The sequence below is a fragment of the Coregonus clupeaformis genome, chromosome 20 (genome assembly GCF_020615455.1).
Source record: "Coregonus clupeaformis isolate EN_2021a chromosome 20, ASM2061545v1, whole genome shotgun sequence".
In the NCBI taxonomy this organism is placed as follows: Eukaryota; Metazoa; Chordata; class Actinopteri; order Salmoniformes; family Salmonidae; genus Coregonus; species Coregonus clupeaformis.
In genome coordinates, this window is record NC_059211.1 from 20,364,964 (window position 1) to 20,378,892 (window position 13,929).

The following is a 13,929-nucleotide window of genomic DNA, read 5'->3' on the forward strand; positions in this document are numbered from 1 at the left end:
GCAATGTGGACTCCTCTGCAGCTTGGCTAAGACTTTGTTTTTTCAGTTCTGCCTTTGTTTGCCTTAAGTGTGCTCTATAATTTGTTTTTGATCCTTCTGGGTTTAGATTCCCCCTTCCAACGTTTTAGCTTTTGTCCTCTGTGCCATAGCCTCTGATTGTTTTCTCCCCCTCCCCCTCATCCCCCCTCTCAACTCCTCTCCTGTAGGTGACCCCTTCCAAAGCGACCCTTTTGCAAAGCAGCCATCACTACCAGCGGCCGCAGGTATTTATTTATAAATAACCAGAAAGAGCCATACACAATTAAACTTATACATGGACTTACATACAATGCCATCCTCTTGTTAAGTTAATGACACTCTGGAACTTGTGTCCAACCGGGCTTCCTTCACCGTCCCACTTCTCTCTTTGTAATATTGTAGAATTTTAGTTACCTCTTCTTTAAGACGTATGTTCCAGAGAAAATATTTGCTGGATGTTGAATGTTATTTTAATAGTTATTGCCAAATGTCTGTAGACACTTCTTGTGTTTGTCTTGCGTAATGGAGAATGCCTACGTTCTCAATGTTGACTATAGCAAAGCCAATGACAGTTGAACACACACTGCTTTTAACTGATTAAAAGAATATCCATAATTTCTAAACAGTTTCTTTACCAACAATAAATGGAACTGTCATAAGGGGAAATAACATTGAACATAGTGACTAACTGGATTATATGATTCTTACTGAAGAGGTTAACCAAATTGGACTCACATTATCTCAGCTACTATATGACTTATGGTCCAGATGCTACAGACTACAATGAACGTTATTCACATAGCGTCTCTATGTGAAGTATAGGGAACCGTCAGACTAGACTATGTAAAGGGAAGGTCAAGTCTGATCCACAGTCTGCTACACTGAGCTCTCCTAGATCTCTCTCTCCACCCAGACCCCTTTGGGGGGGACCCCTTCAAAGAGACGGACCCCTTCAAGGCCTCGTCGGAAGACTTCTTCAAGAAGACCACCATCAAGGCAGACCCCTTCAGCACACCCGACCCCTTCAGTAAAAGTGCCACGCTCCCCACCAAGGTACTGTGGCACTTTCTAACCACTCAGTTTATATATGGGTGTATATGTATGTAACTGTTTCTTTATGCTTGTTCTTGCAGACTAGTCACTTTACAACCAACACAGACCCTTTCATATCCATTAGCCCAAAACCCACCAGAGGCCCAGGACCAGGTACTTGCTCAGGCCCAGGACCAGGTACTTGCTCAGGCCCAGGACCAGGTACTTGCTTTTTCCTATTCTTCTATTCCCCCCACCCCACTGAACAAGACCTCAACCCCAAGTCCTCTTTACGCTACCCCTCTCCTCATCGCTCTCTCTCAGGCATGGCTTGTATAAGTCTGATTTTTGTATTCAGAGAGAAGCATGCACTTTTTGTATTAAAAAAAAGTATTATTAACAGCAACGACCTGGGGTATAGTTACAGGGGAGAGGAGGTGGGATAAATGAGCTAATCGGAAGCATTTGTTTTATTTTCACACCTTTTTGGCCCAGCCTGCTGTTCTGAGTATATCGGCATATAGGCCTGTGGGGTGGTGAGCTGTCTTAACAGCAGAACAGGTGTCAAGAAGCTGTGAAGAGAGTTCCCATGTTTAAAATCCGTTTTCTCTCAGTAGGTCTCAGTAAAAATAAATCTACCATTGTGCCAGGAAGTGTTTGGGTGCTGGTGGTTAACACATATCAGTGTTAAAAGACATCAATGCCTCAAATAGAATTTGTATGGATAAGATGGGTAAAATAATGACCCTAATGGTTTTAAGAGTGGGAAACAGTTGAGGTTCTTGTGAGATGTTATATATTTTTTACTAAGGTTCCCATTCTTAGCAGCACATGGATCACTTAAAATTCTTGAAATAGTCCCAGTGAAAACAGGAGATGCATTGTGGCTTGGGCACAGAGGATGGCTTATGGCATCTGAAACACTGTAGCCTAGAGAGGCCTTGGACAGGGCAATCTGTAACTGTGTAAGTGTGTAGGTCCCATTCTCAATCAACTCTTCATTTCTCTTTATTTTCCCTAGGGAATTGCTGTAGTCCATAGAAACACATTACGCCATGCAGTATTGAAGTCCCGTAGCCATGCTAGAACACTGGGTTGACTGTGGCAGTTGGATGTTTGTAGGGTCAGGTTTTCATGTTAGTTTGCTTATTACAATTATGAGCTGAGAGAGAGAAGGTGTCACGCCAACTACTTGAAATTCTCTTTTTTTTTCACCAGCTAATTTTGTCTTGCCTATTTTCAAGCTGCTCCTTTTTCTTGACTGAAACTATACAGGGTTAAATACACTCAGGAGTCAAACAGTGAAACCTTGATGCAACAGTGTGCCAACCTTTGAGCAATGATTCTGGAAGCACAACTCATCTCAGTCATGTGTGATAGAGAATCCTTTCGAATACTTTGAACATTTGTGTATTTGTTCTGGATAACCTACACCTTGAATGTTTCATGTTGATATTTTCTCAGATCTCTTTGGCACGCTGGACCCCTTTGGAAGCAGTACTGCCTTTGGAGGCAGTAACAGCTCATTTGGCAGTAACAGTGGGTTTGCAGACTTCAGCCAAATGTCAAAGGTCAGAGACCCGATGGAAGGAAGAGGAGGCTTTCCAGAATACCAGCAGGTACTTCTACCAAAGACTATGAACTTTTGTATTGCATCTATTCATTCAGTAGACTGCATATTTCCTATCCTGTGGTGCACAATTAACCGTTTGTGTAGTTTTACTCATTTCAATGGACATACAGTTGAAGTCGGAAGTTTACATACACCTTAGCCAGATACATTTAAACTCAGTTTTTCACAATTCCTGACAGTTAATCCTAGTAAAAATTCCCTGTCTTAGGTCAGTTAGGATCACCACTTTAGTTTAAGAATGTGAACTGTCAGAATAATAGTAGAGAGAATTATTTATTTAAGCTTTTATTTCTTTCATCACATTCCCAGTGGGTCAGAATAATTAGTATTTGGTAGCATTGCCTTTAAATTGGTTAACTTGGGTCAAACGTTTCGGGTAGCCTTCCACAAGCTTCCCACAATAAGTTGGGTGAGTTTTGGCCCATTCCTCATGACAGAGCTGGTGTAACTGAGTCAGGTTTGTAGGCCTCCTTGCTCGCACAGGCTTTTTCAGTTCTGCCCACAAATTTTCTATAGGATTGAGGTCGGGCTGGTGTAACTGAGTCAGGTTTGTAGGCCTCCTTGCTCGCACAGGCTTTTTCAGTTCTGCCCACGCATTTTCTATAGGATTGAGGTCAGGGCTTTGTGATGGCCAAGCTGTTTAAAGGCACAGTCAACTTAGTGTATGTAAACTTCTGACCCACTGGAATTGTGATACAGTGAATTATAAGTGAAATAATCTGTCTGTAAACAATTGTTGGGAAAATTACTTGTGTCATGCACAAAGTAGATGTCCTAACCGACTTGCCAAAACTATAGTTTGTTAACAAGAAATGTGTGGAGTGGTTGAATAATGACTCCAACCTAAGTGTATGTAAACTTCCGACTTCAACTGTGCATCAGTCTTGATATGAGTTGGCACTTGACAGTTGTGAAGACTGATATTATCTTCAGCTGTGGCATCTGAGGGCTCATACATTTGTTTGTCTGTCTCTCCCTCCCCCTCTCCAGTCGGGGTTCGTGGACGACCCCTTCAGTAGAAAGCAGGACGGCCCAGCTCTGCCGCCCAAGAAGAGCATTCCACCCAGACCCAAACCACCCAGTGGTGAGTAAGGCCTGAGGGAAAACAGGGAGAAGTGGAGGGAGGGAGTAAGTGGGAGAATAGAGAGTGATTGTAGATGAGAGAGAGCAAGACAAAGAGGATTGTTGGGCCACAGAGAGACAGAGGGAAAGGGGACATTTTTTTAAATGAGGGGGAGGTAGTGGGTTAACCAAGGACAGGTAATGCCACCCGCCTATGTTTCACTATGAGTAATACTACTCCTCTCTGTCACGGGCCCTGCACCACTGGGTGATTCAGCTACCACTCACTGTGCCATGTCATCATATAGTGTCACCTTCGTTCATAGACGGGACGGACCAAGGCGCAGCGTGATATGCATACATGTTTATTATAACAAATAAACACAACGACAAAACAACAAACTAAATGAACCGTGAAGTCCAAGGTAGACACAAACAACATACCTCACACGGAACAAGATCCCACAACTTAACGAGTGCCAATAGGCTGCCTAAGTATGATCCCCAATCAGAGACAACGAGTGACAGCTGCCTCTGATTGGGAACCACACCGGCCAACATAGAACTACACATACTAGAACATAAACATAGATATACACCACATAGAAAATCACACCCTGACTCAACAAATAAGTCCCCTGAGTCAGGGCGTGACATATAGATTAATTTACTATTTTACATTAATTAATGTATCAGCATTACTCTTCGCAATATAGGTCCATTTCATCTTACAGATGTAGGATTTTAATTTGAGCCAGTTTGTTACAGCAGGAAAATAATCCTGCAGCAACAGGCAATGTGAATTATTATGTGGATTATAATGAAAGGGGAATGGAAACACTAGGCTTTAGAACACCAGCTAACTGTAACTGTAAATTGCCATATTGGCATTGTTAGATCATCGATAAGAGAGTTTTGGAATTCCTGAATTTACTGAGACCATATACATGTATGAAAACATGGTCCATATTTTGAAAGCTAAGAAACAGCCCTTTATGCTAAGCATATGTTAGGAACTCAAGACTGTTGGAAAAGCATTCCTCATGAAGCTAGTTGAGAGAATGCCAAGAGTGTGCAAAGCTGTCATCAAGGCAAAGGGTGGCTACTTTGAAGAATCTCAAATATAAAATATATTTTGATTTGTTTAACACTTTTTTGGTTACTACATGATTCCATATGTGTTATTTCATAGTTTTGATGTCTTCACTATTATTCTACAATGTAGAAAATAGTAAAATAAAGAAAAACCTTTAATGAGTAGGTGTGTCCAAACTTTTGACTGGTACTGTATATGCACCAAAACATATTACAAATAGCATTTAGTCTTACATGTGCTATGGAAAGACATGCACAAGTAATATAATATTAATAAAACAATAACTTTATTGAAAGAATAAGGTTAGGGGAATACATTGTCTCATTCAAACCTGAAAAATGTGCAAGTTACATCATGCTATCACATTCCGCTAGTCCTGTAGCCTAATACACAAAGAGTCAGTATGAGAACAAATTAAAAGCATGAAAGAAAGGGGAAATGACCAGAGGGACACTCTGAGCTACTGGGTGAAGACTAAGAGACCCATTACTAGTACTTATGTATGGAATGTAGATCTATGTATGTGTCATGTGAGGGTGTGATTTCCCCTCAGCCCTGTTTGCAGCCTCAGCAGCATGTTCTCCAGTCTCTCTAGCCCCTGCCTATCCTTGCCACCGTGGGGGCAGCTATTGACTGCCTGGCGCACAGGTGACATGTCTATAGTATCGATCTCCTAAAAAAAGGTATGTTAGCTGACAGTCCACCACAGTGTCCTATAGACAGAGACAGGGACAGAGAGAGGGAAAGTATTTAAAAATAACATAGACCTAATTTATAGGCCTATTAGTATATTACAATAATACATAATTGACAGTTACCTTCCAGTCAAAAAGCTTGGCTGAGAGGCAGAAGCATCACGTGGTGGCTCCAACTTCATCTGGCTCCTCCATTTCAATCTCATCCTCTTTGTCCTCATCTTCCCCATGTAGCGATGAACCTTCAGCACAGAAAAAAGGGAATCATTTTTTGTTGTTGTTGTTGTTGTCATTTAGCAGACGCTCTTATCCAGAGCGACTTACAGTTAGTGCATACATTATTTTTTATACCCCCCCGTGGGAAGTGAACCCACAATCATGACTGGAAGGGAATTGTACAAGTTATCAATCGGCTTGAAAGGTGACAAAGTTCAATTTTATTATCCAAAGGTTTTCACTCACATTTGAGAAAACGTAAAATAACTGAAATAATATTATAATGTATGCCTGTAAGTAGCAAATAACCAGCTAAACCAGGATAATTTACCAAGCTGACTACCAATCTGAGCTTGCAAAAGTATAGCTAGCTAGCTATCATCATAAGGGTTAGGCTTCATGCTTAGGCTACATTCATTCTTGCAATCATAGCTATCACAGATAAAAATACACATAATATATCGAAAGATATCTAGCTATGTAGTTACTGTAGCTACCTAGCTATATGGGTATCATAGCTACATTTTACTGGTAAAATAGCAATCCTGCAGCAGCCCTCTCTTCTGGCTGGCTGGCTAGCTAAATCTAATCACTTTGTTTGTTTTAGCTAGGTCTAGCTCATGCCTAACGACAAATGCTCTTCTATTTTATTTTGTACAGTCATCAATGAAAACATTTACATCAAAATGACAAGACGAGAAGAGCTAAATCAAGTAGGCTAGCTAGCTACCTTGCCTCGTTTTGGCTGATTGTCTACTGGGCTTGTTATCAAAATGTCATTTCACAGACAGACTCATCTTATCAATCAGAAAAAATACTCTAAAAAGTACATATTGTAATTACCAACATAAAATTGAATTGTATACAGTTTCTTACCGTAATTAATATTGTTGTCCTGATCTCAGTGACAGAGCTGTCAAAGTTGTAAGAAACCATTCAGGTCCACTAGAGGCGAGGCGCCTCCCGGTGGCAGCATTCACTTTCAGTCTCCATGCCAAAACACAATTTGTTCACTTCTACCAATGACGCATTGGCGTCAGTCATTACTATGGCAATTCAAGATGGCGCTACCCATACTTCTAATAAACGTTGTTCAAGATCAAAATACTTTAAAATAGAGATATTTCTATGTTACAAGCATGTTTGGTATTAGTGGATTGAATACATCGCTTTGTTCCGCTTAACTTCCTGAAGTGTTTCCATTCCCCTTTAATTGACATTTCTGTAGGGGTTGATACATTTTTCATTAGGGAAAATCAAGTCGGACATTTCTAAGTGGAAATTACAAACTTTAGAAGCCTTTTTATAACTCAAATATACTACAAGTTTGCATTTCCTGTTGTGCAGGAACATTCTCAGCAACAAAAGAGTGACCAAATGATGATCCTACTTCTGTAGTTCTGTGTTATAGAATTGTAATTGTTTACTATCCCTTTGTCTTTTCCCCTCTTATGGTCTTTGTCACCTCACTGTAAGTGTTCCCCTCTTTTGTTTTGTTCTTCTAGTGAAACACACAGAAGAACGTTGTGAGTATGGATGGCATGGCTAATCATGACATACAGTGCATTCGGAAAGTATTCAGGCCCCTTGACTTTTTCCACATTTTGTTTCGTTACAGCCTTATTCTAAAACTGATTAAATAGTTTTCCCCCCTCATTAATCTACACACAATACCCCATAATGACAATGCAAAAACAGGTTTTTAGAATTTTTGGCAAACAGTAAAAAAAAAAAAATGAAATATCACATTTACATAAGTATTCAGACCCTTTATTCTGTACGTTGTTGAAGCACCTTTGGCAGCGATTACAGCCTCAAGTCTTCTTGGGTATGACGCTACAATATTGGCACACCTGTATTTGGGGAGTTTCTCCCATTCTTCTCTGTAGATCCTCTCAAGCTCTGTCAGGTTGGATGGGGAGCGTCGCTGCACAGCTATTTTCAGGTCTCTCCAGAGATGTTCGATCGGGTTCAAGTCTGGACTCTGGCTGGTCCACTCAAGGACATTCAGAGACATGTCCCAAAGCCACTCCTGCGTTGTCTTGGCTGTGTGCTTAGGGTCGTTGTCCTGTTGGAAGGTGAACCTTTGCTCTGGAGCACGTTTTCATCAAGGATCTCTCTGTACTTTGCTCCGTTCATCTTTCCCTCAATCCTGACTATTCTCCCAGTCCCTGCCGTTGAAAAACATCCCCACAGCATGATGCTGCTACCACCATGCTTCACCGTTGGGATGGTGCCAGGTTTCCTCCAGACGTGACACTTGGCTTTCAGGCCAAAGAGTTCAATCTTGGTTTCATCAGACCAGAGAATCTTGTTTCTCATGGTCTCAGAGTCCTTTAGGTGCTTTTTGGCAAACTCCAAGCGGGCTGTCATGTGCCTTTTACTGAAGAGTTGCTTCCGTCTGGCCACTCTACCATAAAGGCTTGATTGGTGGAGTGCTGCAGAGATGGTTGTCCTTCTGGAAGTAACTCTGGAGCTCTGTCAGAGTGACCATCAGGTTCTTAGTCACCTCCCTGACCAAGGCCCTTCTCCCCCGATTGCTCAGTTTAGCCGGGCGGCCAGCTCTAGGAAGAGTCTTGGTGGTTCCAAACTTCTTCCATTTAAGAATGATGGAGGCCACTGTGTTCTTGCGGACCTTCAATACTGCAGAATTTTTTTGGTACCCTTCCCCAGATCTGTGCCTCGACACAATCCTGTCTCTGAGCTCTACGGACCTCATATTCCTTTGACCTCATGGCTTGGTTTTTGCTCTGACATGCACTGTCAACTGTGGGACCTCATATAGACAGGTGTGTGCCTTTCCAAATCATGTCCAATCAATTGAATTTACCACAGGTGGACTCCAATCAAGTTGTAGAAACATCTCAAGGATGATTAATGGAAACAGGATGCACCTGAGCTGAATTTCGAGTCTCATAGCAAAGGGTCTGAATACTTATGTAAATAAGGTATTTCTGTTTTTTATTTGTAATACATTTACAAACATTTCTGTTTTCACTTTATCATTATGGGGTATTGTGTGTAGATTGATGAAGAAAACGTTTTATTTAATCCATTTTAAAATAAGGCTTTAACATAACAAAATGTAGAAAAAGGGAAGGGGTCTGAATACTTTCCGAATGCACTGTATCTTCTGACTGTTAGAACATAGTTCACTAGAAGCTGTTGTAAGGGACCTGTATAGTCTTTGAAGCCTAAACTCAGCTGGTGTTGCCTTCTTACCTCTGCATGATAAAAGTAGAATATGCTAGTCATAGATCAAACAGCAATTCTCACTGCAGCTCAGAAACATTGTTTTTGACTGGCATGAAAACCCCTTTTCTTTCCACCCTGAGCTCTACTTGGTTGTAAACAGGAAAGGCACTTCATGGGTACAGATACGTTCATCATCTCTGCCAAACAAGTGTCCTTTTCATTCTCCTTTCGAAGATTGAATAAACAGAACAGGTTTGCAGTTGCCTATGCAGTAACTCTGCTCAACTTAGAAGCAACACAATGTGCTTTTTAGCCATGAAGTTAGTTAGTGAAAGTCTTATTTCACCATTTAAACCTCACAAAGGAAGTTGAATTGGCCACGATATTAAGATTTCACCACATATTAGTATTAAAGGGGCCCCACTTTATCGTAAAACCATGTATGCAATATGCAGTGTAATTTCACTGTAGCCTAGGTACACTGTACACATTATTATATAGCAGATGCAACTTTTATGCATGTGTGTGGTTTGTGTGCTTAGTTACTTTTCCATTAGATTTAGAAAAAAATAATGAATTGTAGCTAAACATCCCCTATCTGTAAAATCCTTGCTTGAGATTAGTGTTAGATGACTGGAACTGGATGACTATTAGACTATTGCTTGAGAGATCAACCCTGATGCCAGGCTGCAGTGAGAACACAGAACAACAGTTCTCACAGGAATACACAGATGATCTGTGGTTGGCCATGCTGACACCAGATCACCCAATGTTCTCAACTCCACCCTTCCCCACTTCCTCTGTTTCCACTGTGTGTGTGTACACACTCGGGTGAGCAGTGTAGCTTCTCTGGCGACCTCTTGCCCAACTCTGGTCACACTCTGTGCCCTGCCCAATGCCATATCTAAACCTCTTTCACACCTGGGTTTATGTATCCAAATTAGGGTAGAGCAGAATTTGCAACAAGTGAAAGGTCACGACATAGAGTGATAGTTTGATGTAGATATCTCTTATTTTTCTACAGTCAATCATGAATAGGACATATGATATATGCTATGAGAATAATGTCAGAACCTTTGTTTGTGGGGCTCTGAGGTGTGCCTTGTGCATGACATTGATAGACGGCATTGATAATGTGCTGGTATTTTGGAGCAGGGTGGAGCTGACGGTTTGTGGTGAAGAGTATGTGCCATTTACTGAAAGAGAGAAACTGATTGCCTAGCTGTTCAGTGGCCTGTGAACTACTAACCTTGGCAGGCCTGGTATAAATAACAGCTCGATTGACAACGTGGTTAACACCTTCAGAAGCAACAACAACCAGCACTACATTCCCACGGCCCACTGACTCTGCCAGCAAAGGGTGGCCTACACAGAAACAGCTTAGAAACATCTCTACCATGTTAACATGGGCTTATTTTAGAGTCGTTTCAGTTCAGTTAAATTATTTACATATTTAACCTATGTGGAAATGAAGATGGCGAATACAATGAGTTGGCATAACTAAGGCCAGAAGTTTTTCCTGACATAACCAGGTATAACTCTGGGCCCTAGTTAGTTGTTCTTGGTAAGGTCATGTGGTCATTAACAACTCCTGGCCCTAGGCATGTAGCATCTAGGCCTCACAAAAACTCTAAAATCACCCACTGAGGAGAGATCTGATGAACTTGTGAACTGAAACTTGTGTTGGTTATGTGGGCATAAACTCTACCCATCTGCTCACCATAAAACCCAGCATAAAAGAGAAAATGACTCTCGCCATGTACAGTGGGGAAAAAAAGTATTCAGTCAGCCACCGATTGTGCAAGTTCTCCCACTTAAAAAGATGAGAGAGGCCTGTAATTTTCATCATAGGTACACGTCAACTATGACAGACAAAATGAGAGAAAAAAAATCCAGAAAATCACATTGTAGGATTTTTTATGAATTTATTTGCAAATTATGGTGGAAAATAAGTATTTGGTCAATAACAAAAGTTTCTCAATACTTTGTTATATACCCTTTGTTGGCAATGACACAGGTCAAACGTTTTCTGTAAGTCTTCACAAGGTTTTCACACACTGTTGCTGGTATTTTGGCCCATTCCTCCATGCAGATCTCCTCTAGAGCAGTGATGTTTTGGGGCTGTCGCTGGGCAACACGGACTTTCAACTCCCTCCAAAGATTTTCTATGGGGTTGAGATCTGGAGACTGGCTAGGCCACTCCAGGACCTTGAAATGCTTCTTACGAAGCCACTCCTTCGTTGCCCGGGCGGTGTGTTTGGGATCATTGTCATGCTGAAAGACCCAGCCACGTTTCATCTTCAATGCCCTTTCTGATGGAAGGAGGTTTTCACTCAAAATCTCACGATACATGGCCCCATTCATTCTTTCCTTTACACGGATCAGTCGTCCTGGTCCCTTTGCAGAAAAACAGCCCCAAAGCATGATGTTTCCACCCCCATGCTTCACAGTAGGTATGGTGTTCTTTGGATGCAACTCAGCATTCTTTGTCCTCCAAACACGGCGAGTTGAGTTTTTACCAAAAAGTTCTATTTTGGTTTCATCTGACCATATGACATTCTCCCAATCCTCTTCTGGATCATCCAAATGCACTCTAGCAAACTTCAGACGGGCCTGGACATGTACTGGCTTAAGCAGGGGGACACGTCTGGCACTGCAGGATTTGAGTCCCTGGCGGCGTAGTGTGTTACTGATGGTAGGCTTTGTCACTTTGGTCCCAGCTCTCTGCAGGTCATTCACTAGGTCCCCCCGTGTGGTTCTGGGATTTTTGCTCACCGTTCTTGTGATCATTTTGACCCCACAGGGTGAGATCTTGCGTGGAGCCCCAGATCGAGGGAGATTATCAGTGGTCTTGTATGTCTTCCATTTCCTAATAATTGCTCCCACAGTTGATTTCTTCAAACCAAGCTGCTTACCTATTGCAGATTCAGTCTTCCCAGCCTGGTGCAGGTCTACAATTTTGTTTCTGGTGTCCTTTGACAGCTCTTTGGTCTTGGCCATAGTGGAGTTTGGAGTGTGACTGTTTGAGGTTGTGGACAGGTGTCTTTTATACCGATAACAAGTTCAAACAGGTGCCATTAATACAGGTAACGAGTGGAGGACAGAGGAGCCTCTTAAAGAAGAAGTTACAGGTCTGTGAGAGCCAGAAATCTTGCTTGTTTGTAGGTGACCAAATACTTATTTTCCACCTCCTACAATTTGATTATCTGGATTTTTTTTCTCAATTTGTCTGTCATAGTTGACGTGTACCTATGATGAAAATTACAGGCCTCTCTCATCTTTTTAAGTGGGAGAACTTGCACAATTGGTGGCTGACTAAATACTTTTTTTCCCCACTGTATTTTGATACTGGGTTAATGCATGTAATTTAATGTGTGTTTAATTCATACCATGCTGGCATGTTGTTTCAGTACAATTTAGTATCTCTGCATTGTTTGTGTGCTCTCTATTTTGTTTATGTTGAGCTGCGTGTGGTTTTGGTGCACCACGAGTGTAGCTGAAACTGCTGTGGTTTTCAAAGCTTTTCATGATAGAACTCTCTCGTGAGGCAAGAAGTGGAGTTGGGGGGTGGGGTCAGCGTTTGGGGGGGTGGGAAGGCTGTAGCGAGCAGACATTGATAAGGAAAAACATCTCATTTCCATGGTAAAAGTGATCAAACCATCACCTAATACTTGTAGTTGTCTTCGTAACCACACATTTAATATTTGAGACATCAGTGTAACATGTTAATAGTTCACATGGAAGTACACCATATCTCTGCTGTGGTCTCTTCTATAGGGGAAATGACTGTGTCCTTATTGTCTCAATATCCTCAGGTAAAAGCACCCCCGTCAACATGCCTGGAGGAGCAGGCGACTCGGCCAAGCCCTGCGACCCCTTCCAGCCGTTCGGCAGTGACGCCATCGACCCCTTTCAGAGTAAAAAGGGGGTTGGAGACCCCTTTAGTGGCAAAGAACCTTTTGCTCCATCTTCCTCAAGTAAAGCCTCTAAAGACTCTTCCTTGGGTTTTGCAGACTTCAGTTCTGTAAGTTGAGCTCAGTGATACTCTCTCTCTCTGTCCAGACCAGTCTTTATATACCTAGCCACTACCGCTCTGCTTTAGTTCCCATAACGTTAACTGAAGGATCTAGAGCGGAGCTAACCACAAGGCCCAGGATGTTTATCTACACCTTTCTGCATCCTGGCCTCCCTTCACTGTGCAGACATCTCTCTTAGTCAATAACCTACCATCACTCCACACAAAGACCAGAGCCAGGCATCTTCCCACTCAGACCCATGGCAAATTAACCACCATGTAGGCTAACTGTTGGCTATGGCATAATCACTAGCAATAACTACTGTTTAAGATCACTGATAATCTGATTATCACTTTAATCGTGTGATCCAACCCTACCTCATATCTAAGATGATGACTCTGAACTCCCACACATTTTTGCCATCTAGCTGTTTTCTGTTGAGTGTAAGCCTGTCTAAGGTTCCACAAGACTCACTTATCTATACTATGTTATGATTTTGGGTAGGGGGGGGTGGGTTTCTCAACCCTTACGTTGTAGTTGGTTGCGCATCACCTACAATGCATTTGGTATTGTGCAGTAAAGCGCAGAGCTGCATTGCAGAAGTGGTCCCCAGCACTCGTGCAGGAAAGGGTGTCAGCCCTTTTTGTGGTTTGATGTGTACGCCGCGTTTGGAACATAAATGTGCCATTTGGTTTGTTGCTGGGTAGAATGCTAGAGGCTCCCCAAAACAAGCACAATTGAAAAGTATTATTTCCACCGCCTCTCTAGCAGTCCAATAAGTGGATTCTGGCAGTGTGAAGTATAATTCAACTAGCCAGTTGGTGCTTTAAGGTCAGTGTTCAATAATCCAGCCAGTGCGGTGCTTTGGCCTGGGCTGTCTGTCTAAACCAACCAATGGGTGTCTCACACAGTGTAGCCATAATCCAGTATGTATTTAGGATCCTCATATCTGAATATTGACCTTTT

General features: G+C 42.0%; 1 protein-coding gene across 9 annotated transcripts in view; it reads left to right on the forward strand.

Moving 5' to 3' along the window:
- LOC121533612 (epidermal growth factor receptor substrate 15-like 1) overlaps positions 1-13,929 on the forward strand; it is a 39,471-nt gene that overhangs the window by 14,600 nt on the left and 10,942 nt on the right. For 5 of the 9 annotated variants that reach the window (XM_041839712.2, XM_041839705.2, XM_041839707.2 and 2 more), the window contains 7 exons: positions 207-263; positions 914-1,071; positions 1,152-1,272; positions 2,515-2,669; positions 3,674-3,767; positions 7,258-7,278; positions 12,763-12,971. In XM_041839712.2, the coding sequence (XP_041695646.1) occupies positions 207-263; positions 914-1,071; positions 1,152-1,272; positions 2,515-2,669; positions 3,674-3,767; positions 7,258-7,278; positions 12,763-12,971 (815 nt within the window). The remainder of the gene's footprint in view (positions 1-206; positions 264-913; positions 1,072-1,151; positions 1,273-2,514; positions 2,670-3,673; positions 3,768-7,257; positions 7,279-12,762; positions 12,972-13,929) is intronic. The other 4 variants (XM_041839710.2, XM_041839713.1, XM_041839709.2 and 1 more) reach the window with 3 other exon arrangements.